Source organism: Bubalus bubalis, chromosome 11 (genome assembly GCF_019923935.1).
Source record: "Bubalus bubalis isolate 160015118507 breed Murrah chromosome 11, NDDB_SH_1, whole genome shotgun sequence".
NCBI classification, from domain to species: domain Eukaryota; kingdom Metazoa; phylum Chordata; class Mammalia; order Artiodactyla; family Bovidae; genus Bubalus; species Bubalus bubalis.
In genome coordinates this window covers 2998379-3019062 of record NC_059167.1, presented here as the reverse complement: position 1 = coordinate 3019062, position 20684 = coordinate 2998379, and the positions used below count along the sequence as shown (strand labels likewise).

The 20684-nt window shown below is 44.9% G+C and overlaps 1 protein-coding gene and 2 long non-coding RNA genes across 6 annotated transcripts in view; 1 reads left to right on the top strand and 2 right to left on the bottom strand.

Moving 5' to 3' along the window:
* Positions 1-3891, bottom strand: part of PTPN21 (protein tyrosine phosphatase non-receptor type 21) — a 76349-nt gene extending 72458 nt beyond the window's left edge. For 2 of the 3 annotated variants that reach the window (XM_025295117.3, XM_044924658.2), the window contains exon 1: positions 3641-3887. Coding sequence is in view for 1 of the 3 variants with exons in the window: in XM_044924658.2 (XP_044780593.1) it covers positions 3641-3658 (18 nt within the window). In the remaining 2 variants the exon portion in view is untranslated. Of the gene's footprint in view, positions 1-3640 lie in introns of all 3 variants that reach the window. The other variant, XM_025295120.2, reaches the window with a different exon arrangement.
* Positions 86-19298, top strand: LOC123327952. The gene is made up of 2 exons (XR_006542584.1): positions 86-673; positions 18627-19298. It is a non-coding gene; the product is annotated as an uncharacterized LOC123327952 (long non-coding RNA).
* On the bottom strand, positions 14795-19661 carry LOC112587762. 2 transcript variants are annotated; one of them, XR_006639676.1, is made up of 3 exons: positions 19424-19661; positions 16562-16593; positions 14795-16173 (listed from the first exon to the last, which is right to left on the bottom strand). It is a non-coding gene; the product is annotated as an uncharacterized LOC112587762 (long non-coding RNA). The 2 variants fall into 2 exon arrangements; XR_006542585.1 differs by having other exon boundaries at positions 14795-16132.
* Positions 19662-20684: the final 1023 nt, after the last annotated feature.

Below are 20684 nucleotides of genomic sequence, written 5' to 3'. Positions count from 1 at the left end.
ACCACACCCCAAACACGTGACGTAAAACCTTTTTAAGCACGCCAGTTGGTTGCTTTCACTAGACGTCTCCACAAGGCCCACTGGGGGCTTCTCCGGTGGCGCTAGAGGTAAAGAACCCGCCTGACTAATGCAGGCAGAACTAAGAGACAGGGGGGTCGGTCCCTGGGTCGGGAAGATTCCCCTGGAGAAGGAATGGCAACCCACTCCAGTGTTCTTGCCTGGAGCATCCCATGGACAGAGGAGCCTGGTGGGCTACAGTCCATGGGGTCGCAGGGTCGGAAGCATCCTGGGCGGAAGCAAAACGGCCTTGAGCGGCAGCTTGGAACTTTGACACCGACAGGATTTTTTTTTTTAATCCCCCCCCCCACACCCCAACAAGTCGACAAAATCGCAGATATGGCCAGAATCCCGGAACAGCCCCCGCCCTCCGTCGTCTTCTGAACAGAGGCTGCCTCCGAGGACGCCGCCTTGGACTCGGTCGCAGCTGGTTACCCTGCGCCGGGGCCGGGGACCGCCGCGCGGAGGGGCAGCGCCAGCCCCCCGCGGACACGGAAGCCGGTCCTCGGGAGAAGCGGCGCTCTCTCGGCCTCACAGCGGGGCGGGCTGAGCCGGGGGCCGACCCCAGACTCGCCCTCGTCGGTCTCGCCTCCCCCACTGCGCCTCAGCCGCAGAGGTAATGGGCTCTCAGGGCTGGGCCGGGGTGGCGGCGGGGGTGAGGAGAACCAGCGTTTAGCTCTTACACTAGGCTTTGGCAGACCTCGCTTTATAATTCCATCTCACCGAAGTGTACTGCGCCTCTGAGGACAAGGCCCTGGAGCGGGCCTTTAGGCGTGTGTGCTAAGTCGCTGCAGTCCAACACTCCTGTTGGACCCTGCGACGCCATGGACTGTAGCCCACCAGGCTCCTCTGTCCATGGGATGCTCCAGGCAAGAACACTGGAGTGGGTTGCCAGTCCTTCTCCAGGGGAATCTTCCCGACCCAGGGACCGACCCCCCTGTCTCTTAGTTCTGCCTGCATTAGTCAGGCGGGTTCTTTACCTCTAGCGCCACCGGGGAAGCCCCCAGTGGGCCTTGTGGAGACGTCTACTGAAAGTCTCTCAGTCGTGTGCGACTCTTTGCGACCCCGTGGACTGTACATGGATTCTCCAGGCCACAGTACTGGAGTGGGAGGCCGTTCCTTCTCCCAGGGACTGAACCCAGGTCTCCCGCCTTGCAGGCGGATTCTTTACCAGCTGAGCCAGCAGGGAAGCCCTGCTGCTGCTGCTGCTGAGTCGCTTCAGTCCTCTCCGACTCTCTGCGACCCCATAGACGGCAGCCCACCAGGCTCCCCCATCCCTAGGATTCTCCAGGCAAGAACACTGGAGTGGGTTGCCATTTCCTTCTCCAATGCAGAAAAGTGAAAGTGAAGTCGCTCAGACTCTTCGCGACCCCATGGACTGCAGCCCACCAGGCTCCTCCGTCCAAGGGATTTTTCAGGCAAGAGTACTGGAGTGGGATGCCACTGCCTTCTCCGAGGGAAGCCCTACAGAAAGTCTAAAAGGAATCAATTGCTAAGCCGTCCTTGCTCTTAAGCAGATTACAAGCATGCTATAACTACATACATGGCTGTATCTCTAATAAGGACCCAACCACGACTTTCTGCTTTTGTTGTCTGGGTTTGGGTTTTGTTTGTTTGAGCTCTGGTTATCCACAGATAGCCAGAAAAATAAAAGTTAAAAACAGGAAATAGAGGGAAAAGGCCAGAAGAAGAAAGAAAACTAGAAGTGCATAAGCCACTGTGTTAATTTAACAGCATTTGCTGTGTCCCTCTGGAAGATATAAGCACCTTACTAAAGAAGGGAATAGAAAATAGATATTATGAAAAGACATGGGCTCCACCTGCAGTTTTCAGTGCTCTTGTTTGTGTCAGGGTATAAACCAAATAGCTCGTTGAGACAAAATGAAAAGTAAAAAAAAAAAAAAAATCAAGAAGTGAGAACCTGAAATAATAAGCTTTCAACTAGAAAAATGCCTATGAGCCATGCATGTATAAATTTTAAAAGATTATAGATACCCTTATAGATAGATATGCTAAATACCCTATCAAGAGATAAGGTAATGAATTTAAATTTTACATACAAATTATGGTAACTGGAAACAGAACAGTTAAGTTGTACAGAGGAAAGATGAAAATTTGTATTGGGGATGTTCAAACATAGTATTCACTTCACTGCAAATATAGAATTACGCCTTGAAGGCAGTAGATATTACATTATATAATTATCAACTTAAGCTCTGATGAAGCAGAGTAAAACTTTGCTGTCCCTGAGTTTGAAATATTTTATTGCATCAAGTATAAAGACAAGCCAACGTTTTCTCTTTTTTATTTTGGTAGATGTTATATAAAAAGTAATTGAAAAAATGGAAGGGTGTGTGTGCGTGAAACAATTTACACAATTTTCAGTTATGTACAGTATTTGCTACCAAATATTGTCATAAAGTTACGAATGTTTGAATAGAGGAGTAGAAATTGAAGATGCTTTGGAGGGGTGTCTGTTTCAGGTGTAAAATAATATGAAATAATTTGAAAGGTAGCTGCGTCTGAAGTCTTAACTGATTAACTACTAAATAGACATTCATAACTAGCTTTTGCAGGAAAATATACTAAGATATTTTGTTTCTCTACAAGATCACTTTGTTTTGAAATTTAAAAAATAGGTATATATTAATCATGTTCAAGGATTCAAAAGGTAGACTGAGGTATTTATTCATTTTAATGTTTTTACATCCCCTCTCAGAGGCTTCTCAAATACACTTTTAAATTCTGAATCCTGTAGTTTTCCGCTTTGTTGCTAGAGTCCTCATTACGTGTAATTTTACTAATGATGCTTTCAAATAAAATAATCTCTAAAAGTGTATTCTTAGAATAATGAATAGATATATAGCATTAAATCCAACGCATATTTGTCCAGAACACATTTATGCGTAGAACTCGAGAATAAAATGTGCTGGAAACGACAGACAACTACTTTAAGAATAAAATTTCTATCATACCCCAAAGTTAAAAAAAAAAAAAAATCTGTCAGCAACCCTTAGGCATACAGCGGTTGTCACCTGGCGCACACGGAGTATTTTGAACGCGTTTGCGAGCATACGCTATTATAGGGCTTTTTCAGCAAAAAAGAAAATAAGACGGGCATGCCAAAAGCGGCCAGTCTAATCAGGATTTGCAGAAATCACAAGTCGGAATTTGCAGACCCAAGAATTCTTTTTTCCAGAGTAAACACTCTTTACTCCAAAAGCAAAACAAGCCATCACCACGAAACCGTCCTTCGTTCCTCTCCTTCTCGCCAAAGTTATCTGGCAAATCTCGCACTTAATATTCCGACAGGCACAAACATACCTAAGACTTCTAAAGCCCCGATGCAGAATTAAGCCGCTCACCATCAACCGAGGAGCTCCGAATACAAGTTCAAGACCCCTCTGCAAATGCCTCAAGTGGAAGAGAGCCTGGAAGAGTTTTCTCTTTGTTACGCTCGTCCCTGCCTCGGGTCTGGGCAGCCGGGACGCGTCCTCCCCGGACTCGGGGGTGCCGGCTGGCGGACACAGCCCCGCGCTCAGCCCCCGCCTCCCCCCCGCGGGCCCGGGCCCCGCGCCCTCACCTGCTCCCGCCGCCTCATCCTCGGGGCCGTGCGACCCGCTCAGCGGCCCGCCCTGCAGGGCCCCGCCGCGCTGCCGCCGCAGCCGCGCCCGCACTCCAGCCTGCGCCGCGGCGCGCTCACGGGCCCCGCGCGCCTCGCTTCCTGTCTCCCCGGCCCCGGCCCGCGGTGCATTCCCCCGCGCCGAGGGCGGAGGCCCGCAGCTGGGGCCGGCGGCGCCGCACGCAGAGGCCCGGCGCGGGCGGGGCAGCCGGAGGACGCGCGGCCGGAGCAGCGGGGCGGCCGGGCCCGGGCGTCCCTCCCCCGGGCCGGGCGGGCGGGCGGATCCGGAGAGGCGGCGGCGGCCCGTGACCTCAGAGGGCTGGAATGCGGGCGGGGGAGGCGCGGACAGCTGCGCCCGGCCGCCGGGGAGGGGGCGCGCCGCTGCTTGTTTGAATCATATGACCGCTTATTTTAAGAGTTTCCAAATAAAGCGAGGCCTTAATAAAAATGAGAGGAGGGGGTAACATTTCGGTGCCAGGTAAAGGGTGTTATTCCCGCGTTACTAGGTGATCGGTAAAAGGGTATTATCGCCGGAGTTGTTCGTTTACTTGTCTACATGTCTGAAAACTGTTCAAATAGTCTATTTCTTCTCCCTTGCTATCGTCTAAGAGCATACTCCATAAAAAAAGGATTGATAACAGGGTGGGAAGGATTGGTATACGGGGTGGCAAAGTCCCCTTCCCCTAAAAAAGATTGTGTGTGGAAGTCGTTCAGTCGTGTCCAACTCCTTGCGACCCCATGGGCTGTAGCCCACCAGGCTCCTCTGTCCATGGGGTTCTCCAAGCAAAAATAGTGGAGTGGACTGCCATGCCTTTCTCCAGGGGGTCTTCCCAACCCAGGGATTGCGCCCCGGTTTCCCGCACTGCAGGCAGATTCTTTACAGTCTGAGTCACCGGGGAAGCCTCCAAAAAGATTGATATGCCTCAAATAACCTTTCGGTCTTCAGCAGAGCTGTATGTTCATGAGTCCAAAGGGGCGCTTTAAGGATAGGCGAACTCCAGAGCCCAGTTGTCTGGGTTCGAATCTCAGCTGCCAACGCTAACTAGCTGGAGGACCTTTGCAAATTTCTTAACCTTCTGTGCCTGCTCATGTCCTGTGAAATAATGAAAATAATCACTATCCAGCAACTTGTGTAAAACATACTGAAGTGCTTCATTCTGACCCCTAATAGCAACTTTTATTATTATATGGTATTATTACACTGCATCATTATTATTATTATTATTATTATTGCAGTCTACACTTAAGCCAAGGAATAAGACTGTGTGGTCCTAACACCATCATAATAGGTGTTTCGCTCTTACTTGGCCAGTGGTTTGAGTGACTGGAGCAGAGAAACTTCTGTTATGTAAATTTAATGTAAATTATTTTTAAATTAGCTTTGTTTCTGGAAAGCTTTGTCTTCCTTCCGGCCTGTGGACTTTTTTTCTAGTTGCAGCAGCCATCTGCAAGGCAGGGGTGTGGGATCCTGCAGCCATGATGCACAGATTCATAACAACTGGACCACCAGGGAAGCCCCTGGAAAGCTTTCGTATGTTAAATTTCATTTAGATTTCATTTCTTCAACAGTTAACTGACACTTATTGAGTACTTACTCATGGTCCCTGCTCTCAAAAGGTTTAGTGGGTGATAAACCTGTACACCACACACAGGACTAACAAGGCCTAAGGGGAAAGCTTCATCCTAGAAGTGCTATGGGAGAACAAACCCCAGGCAAGACTCAGGTTGGGTAATGGAGCTCAAAGCAAATAAGATTACACGTTTCCAACTGGGAAAAAAATAAATTCTGCTTATAACTGAATTTCAGCTGGATGCCATGAGGGGGTCAATGTGTGTGCAAGGAAAGAAAAGAGAAAATGAGTCACTTTCTGGTCTCATAAACTAGAAAGACTGACATTATGTGTGAGTGTTCTTTCTCTCCATCCCCAGCCTATCCTCAAGACCTGCTTGCTACTTCCTCCTTTGAAATGTCTCAGGAATGCTTTCTTTCCTCTTTGTCCCTGAATGCCACCTCCCCGCCATCGTTCTAGTCCAAACCTTCACCCCTCATCATTTTACATCTAGATTATTGCAACAAGGGTGGTCTCCGTGCCTCTGGTTTCTGCTGTCTCTTCTTTCCATTGTTAATGCTAGGCTGACCTCTCCCTGGGGTTTATCACTCCCAGTGGACCCTCACAGCGAAGCTGCTCTGCTTGACCTTGGGCCTTAATTATAAACCAGCCTCAGCTTCTTTGACCATCCACATTTCTCTCCTCTCCCCTAAGGCCCCCTGATGAGCCGTGTCTCCTGGCTCAGAGCACCTCCTGCCCGCCTTCCGCTTGTCTAAGCCTTCCGTTGCTCTGCATGCCTCAATTCAAGGCTCGGCTTCCAAGACAACTTGCTCACCACTCCATTCCACAGTGATCCCCACACTTGGCAAGAACGTTAAAAATTGTTTCATGTAGGCTTCTTTCATATCTCCTAGAATTCCTAGGACACTACTGGGCAGAGAGTAGGCACTAAATAAAAACTTGTTAATTGAATCGGGAAGAAAATGAAAGAATTTTAAAAATAGAAAATGATGGTAAAACCCAAGCGATGTTAGACACAGCTGAACTTCCTCCCTCACAGTCCACAAGTGCCACTTGCTGACCAAGTACTTAAGCTTTATTTTCCCACAACCACGTTAATTTGACAGTAATGGCCCCGTGACATGGCAAGCCGCTTGAACAATGCCTTCAAAGTCAGTGGCATAAAGTTATTACCTGGCTTATGTTTGTATGGAAGGAAGTGAAGTAATTTACATGATTCAACCCCCCAGAAGTCTCCTTCCTACCCTGCCTGTTCTTCTCCTGGGGGTAACTGGTATTATCATAATCCTATGTATCCCTCTAGAGAGAGTCTGTGGATAAATAAGCAATTACATATCTGTATCTTCACCTCCTCTTGTTACCCAGAGTGGCATATTATACCTTCTTCTTCCTGTAGAGGTAATTCTTATTAAAATAAAGTAAAATTTTTTAAATTTCTACAGTGAAAAGATGTTCAATAATAAGGAAAGAAACTGTGGTTTTGGCAGTACATTGACTGATACTTTTTTAGAAGTAAAGAAATCAACCTGCTTTGGGACTTTCCTGGCCTCCTAGTGGTTAGGATTCCACACTTCCACTGCAGTGAGCCCAGGTTCCATCTCTGCTCAGAGAATGAAAATCCCCCATGCCACAGAGCACAGCTAAGAAATAAATAAAAATAAATTTTAAATAAATAGATGTTGGACAGCAAGGAGATCCAACCAGTCCATCCTAAAGGAAATCAGTCCTGAATATTCACTGGAAGGACTGATGCTGAAGCTGAAGCTCCAATACTTTGGCCACCTGATGGGGAGAACTGACCCATTGGAAAAGACCCTGATGCTGGGAAAGATTGTGGGGAGAACTGACCCATTGGAAGAGACCCTGATGCTGGGAAAGATTGAAGCGGGGAGGAGAAGAGGACGATAGAGGATGAGATGGCTGGATGGCATCACCGACTCGATGGACATGAGTTTGGGTAAACTCCGGGAGTTGGTGATGGACAGGGAGGGCTGGCATGCTGCAGTCCCTGGGTCGCAAACAGTCGGACGCGACTGAATTGAACTGAACTGAACTGATGGGTACCAAAATACAAGAATATTAAAAAATAGGGAATTAAATGTTTAATTATAATCTGCCTTGATAGCTTGGTGGGTACCGACTATCCCTCACTATATGAATTACCATCCTCGGAGAACAATTTAAAAGGAAAAAAATTACCATCCTTTGCAAGAATCTAAGTTGAAAGAATGCTCCATTCCCATAGAGATGATGGTGCCTGGGAGGAGGAGTGGAAGTCAGAGCTACAAAGGTGAAATCTTCAGTCTCCAAATCTTGACTGTGTGCTCTCCGTACCACACTCAACACCACCCCAGGGGCAGCACCTTTTCCACTGCAAAAGAATGAGAATTTAGGGACTTCTCTGGTTAAATAGCTAAGACTCTGTTCTCCCAATGCAGGGGGCCTGGGTTTGACCAAAGTTCCCCAGGTCAGGGAACTAGATCCCACATGCTGCAACTAAGATCCAGGCCAGCCAAATAAATAAATATTTTTTTAAATGAAAATTTAGGGGCTAGATACCCCTGGAATCAGAGAAATGATGATGTTGGCAATATATCTGTTCAACTGGACAAGACATTGAAGACAAATATGTCAATATCAATAGCAAAAACAAGTGCTGTGACTGGAGTTCCCAACACTTAAGGACTTTTGATCCAAGGGTGGACAGGCCACATAATATTTACTAATGAAAACACTTGTTCATTCAAACTGCTTTTCTTAGAACCCAAATGCTGCAAAGAGAAAGATAAATAAGATGCATGGCTCTGTTCCCAAAGACTCACGGCGTGAGGAACACTCAAGTCAGTTCAGTCACTCAGTCCTGTCCGACTCTTTGCAACCCCATGGCCTGCAGCACGCCAGGCCTCCCTGTCCATGACCAACTCCCGGAGTTCACTCAAACTCATGTCCATAGAGTTGGTAATGGCATCCAACCATCTCATCCTCTGTCGACCCCTTCTCCTGCCTTCCATCTTTCCCAGCATCAGGGTCTTTTCCAATGAGTCAGTTCTTTGCATCAGGTGGCCAAAGTGAGGAACAGGGGAATATATAATTCTAGCAGGCAGGTATACTTAATAGGTAGATATTTTAAGTCAGGGTTCCCCAACCTCCGGCATCTAATGCCTGATGATCTGAGGTGCAGCCGATGGAATACTAATTGAAATATAGTGCACAGTAACTGTACTTGCTTGAATCTTCTCAGTACTATCCCCGCCCCTTCCACCCCTCCACCGCCCCAAGCTGTGGGAAAACTCTTCCATGAAAGCAGTCCCTGGTGCCAAAAAGTTTGGGGACCACTGTTCTAAGTGGAGTGGGAATATCTGGTTTATCGCTATGATCAGCTTCTGGCTGAGTCTGGAAGGACAAATGTAAGTCCACTAGGCTTCCCTGGTGGTTCACATGATCAAGAATCTGCCTGCAATGCAAGAGACTCAGGTTCAATCCCTGGGTTGGGGAAGATCCCCTGGAGAAGGGAATGGCCACCCACTCCAGTATTCTTGCCTGGAGAATTCCATGGACAGAGGAGCCTGGTGGGCTACACTCCATGGGGTTGCAAAGAGTCGGTCACGACTGAGTGACTAACACTTTCAGTTTCTTTCAGAAAAAAAGAAAAAAGAAAAGAAAAACAGAGAAAAGCATTTCAGGCTGAAGGACACCCCTCTTCTGACCTCCTATCCCATCATGTGCAAAAAGGCGGGCGGTACCCAGTTGGAATTCTGCCCTGATCAGAGGCCAGAGATGCTAGGGGACCAGTGTGAAAGGACGAGGGGTTCCATGAAGCTGAGGTTGGTACTCAGGCCTCTTTGACTTCAAAACCAATGCTCTTGTTAGTCATCTTCTCTCAGACAGCCCTCAACTGTGATTGATCGAAATCTAGTCCTCATCCTATCTCCTAGAGCAAATATAGGTTTTTCCTCCTGAACCAGAGAGCTTTTCCATGCTGGAAAATAATTCTCATTGCCCTGCTTAGTCTTTCTCAAGCTGAATACCTACTCCTAGTTCCTCTAATGGTTTTTCTCAAGCACTGTTATGATCGTCTTCCTCTGGATGCAGTGTGGTTTATGAAGACGTGTCTTAGGCACCATAACAGTGTCAGACCACTGAACCCCATCGGTTCAGTGGGATTGTCCCCTCTGTAATCCAGACAGACTCTTGAGGTCTAAATATGCAAGTTCTTAAGCAGCTTGCAAGTTTCTTTCTGCAATTTTAAATAGATTGTCTTGAAAGTTAACTCTTTCTTGAATACATTTCAATACAAGTTTTCCCTATCCTGAATAAGTTTTAATGAAAACATTCTCTGTCTTTCAAAAAGAACACTTCAAAAATGGTCTTTCAATATTATTTACATATTGACTAAGGATTTTATGCCCATTAATGGCAAAACACGTGTTTTCATTCTTAGTACTGAAATGGCAGGTAAAGAGAGAGAAATAATGTACCTGTCTTCTGGATTGCGTGTGTCTTGGTTGCAGGGACTCGGTCTCACTCATCTTTGTGCTCTGGTGCTTAACACAGCATCTGACTCAGGGGAGGCGTTTAATTTTTAATCAACAGCCATAGTACTGCCAGTGAGCCAGGGACAGTTCAAAATACTTCACGATTATTAACTTCATTCTGATAATAACTCTATGAAAAGGAAACTGGTATCATACTTAGGTCACAGATGGGGAAACTAAGGCAGAGACGGGATAAGCAACTTGCCTAAGGCCTCAGAGCGAGTAACAGATCTGGGATTCAGCCCAGACAGTCTGGCTCCAGCATTTCTGTTCTTAGACACTCTGCTCTGTGCCTCTCATCCATTTTGAATGAGTGCATGATCATTGGATTTATCCATGAAGAATGCTTTTGTAATTCAGGTCATTATTTTATCCTGCAAACACTTCATAAGTGCTTCCTATATGTCCAGCATCCTGAAAGAAATTTGGGAGAAGTACAGACCTACCAGGAGTTTATAATATTGTTAGAGAGGACAAATGCGCTTACGTACACACATATACCCACAAATGAACATTGCAGAAAGGACCTTGTGTCATATTAGCAGTTCCCACGTATGTTACAGTAATTCAGTAGAAGAAAAGGATTCTGTGAGGTGAAGAACCATGTGGCCAACAGACCTTAGGTGGCCTCAAGATTCCTGCCCCTGCTGTTTACACCCTTGAGGGTAAGACAGCACCTGTGACTTGCCTGCAGCTAATGACTAGGAGTAGCCATCATGGTCTACAGAAGAGTCCGAAATGCAGTACTTGGATGCAATCTCAAAAACCACAAAATGATCTCTGTTCGTTTCCAAGGCAAACCATTCATTATCACAGTAATCCAAGTCTATGCCCCAACCAGTAACGCTGAAGAAGCTGAAGTTGAATGGTTCTATGAAGACCTACAAGACCTTTTAGAACTAACTCCCAAAAAAAGATGTCCTTTTCATTATAGGGAACTGGAATGCAAAAGTAGGAAGTCAAGAAACACCTGGGGTAACAGGCAAATTTGGCCTTGGAATACGGAATGAAGCAGGGCAAAGGCTAGTAGAGAGAGAGAGAGAACACACTGGTCATAGCAAACACCCTCTTCCAACAACACAAGAGAAGACTCTATACATGGACATCACCAGATGGTCAACACCGAAATCAGATTGATTATATTCTTTGCAGCCAAAGATGGAGAAGCTCTATACAGTCAGCAAAAACAAGAGTGGGAGCTGACTGTGGCTCAGATCATGAACTCCTTATTGCCAAATTCAGACTTAAATTGAAGAAAGTAGGGAAAACCACTAGACCATTCAGGTATGACCTAAATCAAATTCCTTATGATTATACAATGGAAGCAAGAAATAGATTTAAGGGCCTAGATCTGATAGATAGAGTGCCTGATGAACTATGGACAGAGGTTCGTGACATTGTACAGGAGACAGGGATCAAGACCATCCCCATGGAAAAGAAATGCAAAAAAGCAAAATGGCTGTCTGAGGAAGCCTTACAAATAGCTGTGAAAAGAAGAGAAGCGAAAAGCAAAGGAGAAAAGGAAAGATATAAGCATCTGAATGCAGAGTTCCAAAGAATAGCAAGGATAGGTAAGAAAGTCTTCCTCAGCAATCAATGTAAAGAAATAGAGGAAAACAACAGAATGGGAAAGACTAGAGATCTCTTCAAGAAAATTAGAGATACCAAGGGAACATTTCATGCAAAGATGGGCTCAATAAAGGACAGAAATGGTATGGACCTAACAGAAGCAGAAGATATTAAGAAGAGGTGGCAAGAATACACAGAAAGAACTGTACAAAAAAGATCTTCATGACCCAGATAATCACGATGGTGTGATCACTGACCTAGAGCCAGACATCCTGGAATGTGAAGTCAAGTGGGCCTTAGGAAGCATCACTACGAACAAAGCTAGTGGAGGTGATGGAATTCCAGTTGAGCTATTTCAAATACTGAAAGATGATGCTGTGAAAGTGCTACACTCAATATGCCAGCAAATTTGGAAAACTCAGCAGTGGCCACAGGACTGGAAAAGGTCAGTTTTCATTCCAATCCCAAAGAAAGGCAATGCCAAAGAAAGCTCAAACGACCACACAATTGCACTCATCTCACACGCTAGTAAAGTAATACTCAAAATTCTCCAAGCCAGGCGTCAGCAATACGTGAACCGTGAACGTCCAGATGTTTAACCTGGTTTTAGAAAAGGCAGAGGAACCAGAGATCAAATTGCCAACATCCACTGGATCATGGAAAAAGCAAGAGAGTTCCAGAAAAACATCTATTTCTGCTTTATTGACTATGCCAAAGCCTTTGACTGTGTGGATCACAATAAACTGTGGAAAATTGTGAAAGAGATGGGAATACCAGACCACCTGACCTGCCTCTTGAGAAATCTGTATGCAGGTCAGGAAGCAACAGTTAGAACTGGACATGGAACAACAGACTGGTTCCAAATAGGAAAAAGAGTACGTCAAGGCTGTATATTGTTACCCGGCTTATTTAACTTATATGCAGAGTACATCATGAGAAACGCTGGGCTGGAAGAAGCATAAGCTGGAATCAAGATTGCCAGGAGAAATATCAATAATTTCAGATATGCAGATGACACCACCCTTATGGCAGAAAGTGAAGAGGAACTCAAAAGCCTCTTGATGAAAGTGAAAGAGGAGAGTGAAAAAGTTGGCTTAAAGCTCAACATTCAGAAAACGAAGATCATGGCATCCAGTCCCATTGCTTCATGGGAAATAGATGGGGAAACAGTGGAAAAATAAAACAGACTTTATTTTTCTGGGCTCCAAAATCACTGCAGGTGGTGACTAGCTGCCATGAAATTAAAAGAGGCTTAATCCTTGGAAGGAAAGTTATGACCAACCTAGATAGCATATTGAAAAGCAGAGACATTACTTTGCCAACAAAGGTCCGTCTAGTCAAGGCTATGGTTTTTCCAGTGATCATGAATGGATGTGAGAGTTGGACTGTCAAGAAAGTTGACCACCGAAAAATTGATGCTTTTAAACTGTGGTGCTGGAGAAGACTCATGAGAGTCCGTTGGACTGCAAGGAGATCCAACCAGTCCATCATAAAGGAGATCAGTCCTGGGTGTTCATTGGAAGGACTGATGCTAAAGCTGTAACTCCAATACTTTGGCCACGTCATACGAAGAGTTAACTCATTGGAAATGACTCTGATGCTGGGAGGGATTGGGGGCAGGAGGAGAAGGGGATAACAGAGGATGAGATGGCTGGATGGTATCACCGACTCTATGCACATGAGTTTGGATGAACTCCGGGAGTTGGTGATGGACAGGGGGGCCTGGTGTGCTGCAGTTCATGGGGTCACAAAGAGTGGGACAGGACTGAGCGACTGAACTGAACTGAACTGAATGAATAGGAACAGATGAAGGATTTTCTTTTTCTTTCTTTTTTGAAAGTGTTGGTCTTCCTTTCAGCTTCTCTAGTTGCTCCGTGGTAAGTGAGATCTTAGTTCCCTGACCATAAATAGAATCTGCATCCCCTGTTTTGAAGGGATTCTTAACCATTGTACCACCAGGGAAGTCCTCTGGATGATGGACTTTGCAAATGTAATTAAGACCCTAAATCACGATTTGGGTGTCAGGCCCTTGGATATTGAATACTGTGTGTGTGCTCTGACTTACTGACTCTTTGTGACCCCATGGACTGTAGCCCACCAGGCTCCTCTATCCATGGGATTCTCCAAGCAAGAATCCTTGAGTGGGCTGCTATGTCTTCCTCCAGGGGATCTTCCTGACACAGGGACTCAACTCATGTCTCTCATTCTCTCCTGCATTGGTGGGCAAATTCTTTCCACTGAGCCACCTGGGAAACCCTGATTTAATCAAATAAAAGCCCTTAAAAGAAGGACTGGGCCTTCCCTGAGCTCAGAGTTTCTCTCTCCAAGCTTGATTTAGTGAGCAGCCATGTTGGAGAAGGCCATGGTAAGGAAGTGTGGGAACATCTGTGACCTGAGGGTAGTCTCCAGACAACAGCCGGGAAAAAGCTGAGACCCTCACTCAAAAAGCTTCAGTAATTCTGCTTACAATCTAATCAAGCTTGAAAGTGGCTTCTTCCTCAGTCGAACCTCCAGATAAGAGCACAGCCTTCCATATGGGCAGGAGGGAGACTGCTTTCTATGCTTAATCGGATTATAAGGTTTTATGATCAAGGACAGGGAAAATTAAACTGCTATTAATAGAAACAGTAATGTCAGGCACAGAAACCAATCTGAGTGGAGGAAGGGGAAGAAGAGGAAGATTTCAGTTTTGATGTGCTGGCTTGGGAGCAAACACAAATGCCTGTATTTATCTGGAATTTGGGACTAGAGTTTAGGTGAGAACTCGAAGCTGATGGATATGAGAGTTGGACCATAGAGAAGGCTGAGAGCTGAAGAATTCATGTTTTTGAACTGTTTTGCTGGAGAAGACTCCCTTGAGACTCCCTTGGACTGCAAGGAGATCCAACCAGTCAATCCTAAAGGAACTCAATCCTGAATATTCATTGAAAGGACTGATGCTGAAGCTTGCTGGTGCCAGCCAGCAAAGTCGATCAGGTCCCAAGAACGTGCACGGCGGGGCTGAGAAAAGAAACTAAAGCAAGAGAAATCTACAACAAAGATGGGGTCGAGAGGTTGACGTCTCCACGAAGGGACGCAGTCTGACACCAACTTTATTCAGCATCTCATATTTATACAGAAGAGCGTGAGAAAGACAAGACAGTTAACATTTTCTTTGTTTGACCTACACATCTTACAAACAGTCACAAGAAATCTTGAGAGCATGGGAATGGCACCCTGTTATTATTTCTTACACCAGATAACATTTCTCTGTGCGTGAGAAGTTTGCACAGAACTCCAGGTGCCTGCAGTAAATAAGCGCTTAATCTCTGGGGTGGCAGGACAGAGAGCTATGTTTGCAAGCAAACCCTCAAGGACTGAGGCAGCTCCCAGAGCTGTGTCCTTTGGACAAAGGACCCCGTACTCACGGGCAGCTCCCCGCATCTCCCCCTTTCTTTTTGTATAGGCGCACGCTTATGTTCCTTCAACCGCAGACCGTTTTCATAGATGGAAGCCTTTATCATCCATAGATCATCAATCAGTTTTTTAATTAAACAAGGTGCAAGAAATAAAACAGTTAAAATTATTAAGAATAGTCCTCCTATGGCCACTCCCAAGTACCAAATACTATTGACGGTAGGTACATGTCGAAAAAGTTTTTTAACAAAAGACTCAGCTCTTTTTGCAACATCCAAATCAGGTCTAGGTGCATTTTCAATGCTCATTATTTCTTGATGTAGATGCAGTAAATCTAAGGAAATATTTTCATTATGCCAAATACCTTCTAAATGAGCTTTCACCTTATCCCAAGCAGTTATACTACCATTATAGTTTTTTGGGGTAACACAGATCCATCGAAAATCAGCAGACATTGTACCCGTAATCTCAACTTTATACTTTGAACCTCTTTACCTAAAAATTTTACAACATCATAAAGGGCATTCAATCGATCTTCTAGCTTTTTGTCAATATCTTCTTGAGTCCCCAGGGTAACGGATACATTTTGTGCCAGATTATTAACAAAAGTTGCAGTTTGCACTGAGTGTGCCAGGGTCAAGGCTGCAGTAATGGAGGAAGCAATAAGGGTTACCAAAGCTACAAATCCCAGAATTACTAACCCTATTCCCCTACGATAACGCATTAAAGCACCCTCTACTTCTCTCCAAAGTTCAAGTCCTCTTTCATCATACCAAGACCCATTGATCTTTACAGGAACCATAACAAAAACAGGCTGTCTTAAGACTAGAACCCTAGTTTGATTAGAATTCCCCTAATGCAGTTAGTTAAGGTACAATTGTTACAAGTTACATCATAATTTCGTAACCCAGGTTGTATGTTTACAGATCCTACTAGTAAAGCATAAGGGTGAGGCACACATGCACGAGGGTACCTCATGGTGAGATTCCATAAATAACCGTGTCTCACTTTCGATCCCACCTGAAGGTAGGAACCCTCACATCCAAGGGCAGCAGCTAATTTCCAGATTTCAGTTTGGAACACTTTAGAGCCGCCCAAGTTCCAAATACGGGATGCAAAGTTCCTATTGTCCTGAGCTCCAGGGTTTCGGGCCGAGTCTGGAGACCAGTCTCACAATGACTCATTTGTCCCAAATATGTTATAAACCGTAGCAGTTCCATCTCGACACAGTTTCCATGGTGCAGCAGTGACTGTTCACCTTGTCCCAAAGTCGCAGAAAGGGATATCTAAAGGACCAGTTCCATTACGGCGTTGAGGAATTCCAGATTCTTTCGTTACTCCAGGAATGTATAGGCTCCAACCATTGTCATGATCAGCATATCCTGACTCCCCAACAAAAAGACATCCTGTTGAATTAAAATATCTAGACAGACAAATAGGTAAGCGATCAAACACTCCATGATAAGCTAAATTAACTTGATTAGGAATAATATGTTTATCTGAAAAACCACCCAAAGCCACAGTATCATTAGTGTATATGGGAATGGACCGACCCTCCCAGCCCACCGGTTGGAGAAGGGGAGGATCGGGACCAGTAAGCATTTGAATATTCTTCAGAATGTGCAGTATTAATCTGATTTAAGATAATTAATAAGGTTATCAGAAAGCTTAAAGGCCCTGCACAGCAACACGATTCTGTGCCTCTCGCATCAATGCCTGAAGTTGTTGCCGAGATGGTAATTCATCATGCTCTTGAATCGCCAATCTCTTCATCTGGTTTACTAGCGATCGTCTCCACCGTGCGTACCAACCTTTCCGGCAGCCAGCGCGGCGCTTCGGCATCCTGTGGGAAAACACAAACATGCCCTCGTCCCCAGATTAGTACAGGATCTGGTCCATACCATTTTCCAAGTGGGTCTTTCCAAAAGACTTTAGGTCTTATTGTTTGCACATCAAAATTCCAAAATCGCTGTGCTGCTAAACGGCCACTTATATCCAATTGTAAAAAATTTAGAACAAATAAAGCATGGTTTAGAGAGTTGGAGGGGGTATTGGGATACAATTCCCCCTTTTTTAGTTTTTGTAATTGAAGTTTGAGAGTTTGATGTGCCCGTTCAATAATTTCTTGACCTTGAGGATTATAAGGGATACATGTTTTATGTGAGATAGACAATTGCGTACAAAATAGTTGAAAATTTTTTCTAGTGTATCTTGGACCATTGTCTGTTTTTATGGTCTTAGGGGTTCCCATAACAGCAAAACATTTAATGCAATGAGCTATACAATGTTAGCTTTTTCAGATTGTAGAGAGGCATGTAAAAAGCCGGAGAAGGTGTCAATAGTAACATAAACAAATTTTTGTTTACCAAATTCAGGAATATGGGTAACATCCATTTGCCATATATCGTTTGGCAACAATCCTCGGGGATTAACTCCATAATGAGGGACACTAAAAAATTGAGGACATGTTTGACATTGCTTAACAATCTGTCTGGCAGCTTCTCGAGTAATGTCAAATTGAAGTCTCAAGCTATTACTGTTTTGATGGTGTAAGCTGTGAGAAGTCTTTGCCATTTGTTCCAATGAAGGAAATATCATACGTGTAGCTTCGTCAGCCAAAGCATTGCCTTGTGTTAAAGGTCCAGGAAGTCCAGAGTGAGCACAAATATAACCAAAATAGCATTTATTAACTCTGGAGCAAATTAAATGTTGTATATCACGAAAAAGAGTTTGGATAGTAGAATTCAGAGTACCAATAAATGGAACAGTCTCAATAGTGTTTAAGGCTCTTATGATATATTGACTGTCTGAATATAAATTAAATGGAGCAGAGATTTGTAATAAAGCCTGAAAAACGGCAAATAGTTCTACTTTTTGAGCAGATTTATAATTAGTACGCCAGGCGGTGGTATTGTGCTGTATAATCAAACTAGCTATTCCATTAGAAGAGCCATCAGTAAATACAGTTAGGGGCTGAGAAACAACAATTTTTGGGAAGAGAAATTGGTGATAGTGAGCAAATTGTAAAATTTTATCCCTTATCTCGCTTTTGTTGTTGATACAGTACTTCTTTGACTGTCTTTTCCTGTAATGTCTCGGCCAAAGTTATGCCTTGAATGTAGGAAGGGCCGATATCGGCACAAATCCGTACATAATCAGATAAGCCTCCCTTTTTTCTGTAAGGTCTCAAGGCAGCTTGACAAGCCGAATTGGCATTCTCATAAGCAAGCTGTTTAGCCAACACCATCCCCGCCTGTTCATCCCCTATCACTTCACCAATTGCCTCAAGCAGGCGGGCAACAAAATCCTGATATGGTTCATCTGGCCCCTGGCGAATTTTAGATAAATCTTCAGTCTTTTTATCAGAATTTGGAAGCTTTTTCCATGCTCGTAAAGCCGCAGCACTAATCTGAGGGTAGGCTCCAGGCAAATAATTAAGTTGACTATTAGTGTCTCGATAATCTCCGTCTCCCACCATCATTTCATAAGTGGTGTTCAGTCCCTGTCGCCGATTGATATCAGCTGTGATCCCACACTGCTCAGCAAACTCAGATTTCCATAGTAAATAATCTCCTCCAGATAAACAAGCCCGAGCAACCTGTTTCCAATCATTAGGTGGCAGATTTTGATTTCCTAAAGCCTCTATAATAGCCTGAGTAAACGGCGCAGTCGGGCCGTATTGTGCACAAGCCATTTTTAACTCTTTTAGTTGCTTAAAGGACAGCGGTTTATAATACCTCTGCTGTTGAGCATTTTCAAATACTGGATAGATTCTTGAAAACCCGGGAATATGTTCTCTTTCTTCATTAGCTCACTTAATCGCTTGTTGAAGAGGAGATAATAATATCTCACTTCTAATTTTTATGTTTTCACCAGGCAAAGAAGCAGGGATAGATATAAGCTCTCGCGGCTCTACAAAAGGTGGATCGAGTCCAGCAAGAACCAAGGGAGGACATGCTGGAGGCACAGGCTGGCTGGAGTGGGAGTCTCCCTGTGCCTCCTTTTTTACTGCTATAACAATCTTCTGAATTAAATTCTCCAGCTGTTCTTCAGAAAGCCCTGAATGCTTTAATTCCCCTTTTCCCTAGGGGGATTGCATGTTAACCATCATTTCCCAAGGCATATCCTCCCTATGGTACTGAGCCGCTTGTTCATTTAACTCTTCCTGTTCATCAGAGCTTAACATATCATCATTCCCTCCAGCCTTACAAGCTGTTCCCTCAGGCACAGCATAAAGCGGCTCAGGTGGAGGGGCGGAAGGCTCTGCAACTTCGGGTTCTGTGGAATCCCTGAGAGCCGTTTGAATTTTATGTCCCTCATGTTCAGGATCCAGACAGTCTCTTATGAGAGTCCACAAAGAAAAAGCATCCACAGGAACACGATTGGGACCATGTATGGAATAATATGTCTGCAATTGTTTTCTTATCTTTTTCCAAGTTTCCAGACTAACTGTTCCTTCCTCTGGAAACCAGGGACAAACCTCTTCTATAAAAAGTAAAAACTTCTCTAGCTGTAACTTATTTACATGAATTCCCCTACCTTTTAACATAGTTTTCAACATATGTACAAATAACTGGCGGCTATTGCCTTGTCCCATGATTTATTACTCTCGACAGTAACACTCCCTGCCCCTTTTACTTCATTTAATTAATTAGGAATTCCTTGTCACTTACCTCAATCTTGGTGGGCAGCGGCCGTCCTCGCGCTCCGATTCCCGAGTCCCTGTTCGGGCGCCACCTGCCGGTGCCAGCCGGCAGTTGATCAGGTCCTGAGAACGTGCACGGCGGGGCTGAGAAAAGAAACTAAAGCAAGAGAAATCTACAACAAAGATAGGGTCGAGAGGTTCAGACACGTCTCCACGAAGGGACGCAGTCTGACACCAACTTTATTCAGCATCTCATATTTATACAGAAGAGCGTGAGAAAGACAAGACAGTTAACATTTTCTTTGTTTGACCTACACATCTTACAAACAGTCACAAGAAATCTTGAGAGCATGGGAATGGCACCCTGTTATTATTTCTTACACCAGATAACATTTCTCTGTGCGTGAGAAGTTTGCACAGAACTCCAGTTGCCTGCAGTAAATAAGCGCCTAATCTCTGGGGTGGCGGGACAGAGAGCTATGTTTGCAAGCAAACCCTCAAGGACTGAGGCAGCTCCCAGAGCTGTGTCCTTCGGACAAAGGACCCGGTTCTCACTGGCAGCTCCCCGCAAAGCTGAAGCTCCAATACTTTCACCACGGGATGCGAAGAGCCGAGTCATTGGAAAAGACCCTCTTGCTGGGAAAGATTGAGGGCAAGAAGAGAAGGAGGCAACAGATGAGATGGTTGGATGAGATCACTGAGTCAATGGACATGAGTTTGAGTAAACTCCAGGAGCTAGTAAAGGACAGAGAAACCTGGCATGCCGCAGTTCATGGGGTCTCGAGTCAGTCACGACTGAGCAAGTGAACAACAAGGCTGATGGAATATTCAACTATGATCATTACAAAGGTGAGAGTGTAAGTCCTGACAATTAAAGATTTCTCCTAAGAAAGGGATTTCAGAGAGAGGAGCAGCAAGATTAAGATTTAATTTGGGGAAAAGGCCACAGAGGGATGAGGGAGCAGAGAGGCAGAACCAGACATAGGAGAACCAGGGTAGTTGTGGCATCAAAGAAACGACTGTGATGCATTGGCTGTGAGGCACTGGGTATTCCATTTTTCCCTCCAAGTGTGATTATAATGCAACCGCTGGGAGGCAGCCTCTATATCACACGTAGGAAAATTGACTGGAGACCGAATATCCAAATCAGCATCACACTAAACCGCAAGTGAAGGCTGGATTCAAATTCAGATCTCACACCAAAGCCAGGGATCCTTCCCTGGCACGTTTAAACGTAACTTAAATTCCAACGGGGAGTGCGGGCGAGGAGACGGAAGGTCGGAAAGTCA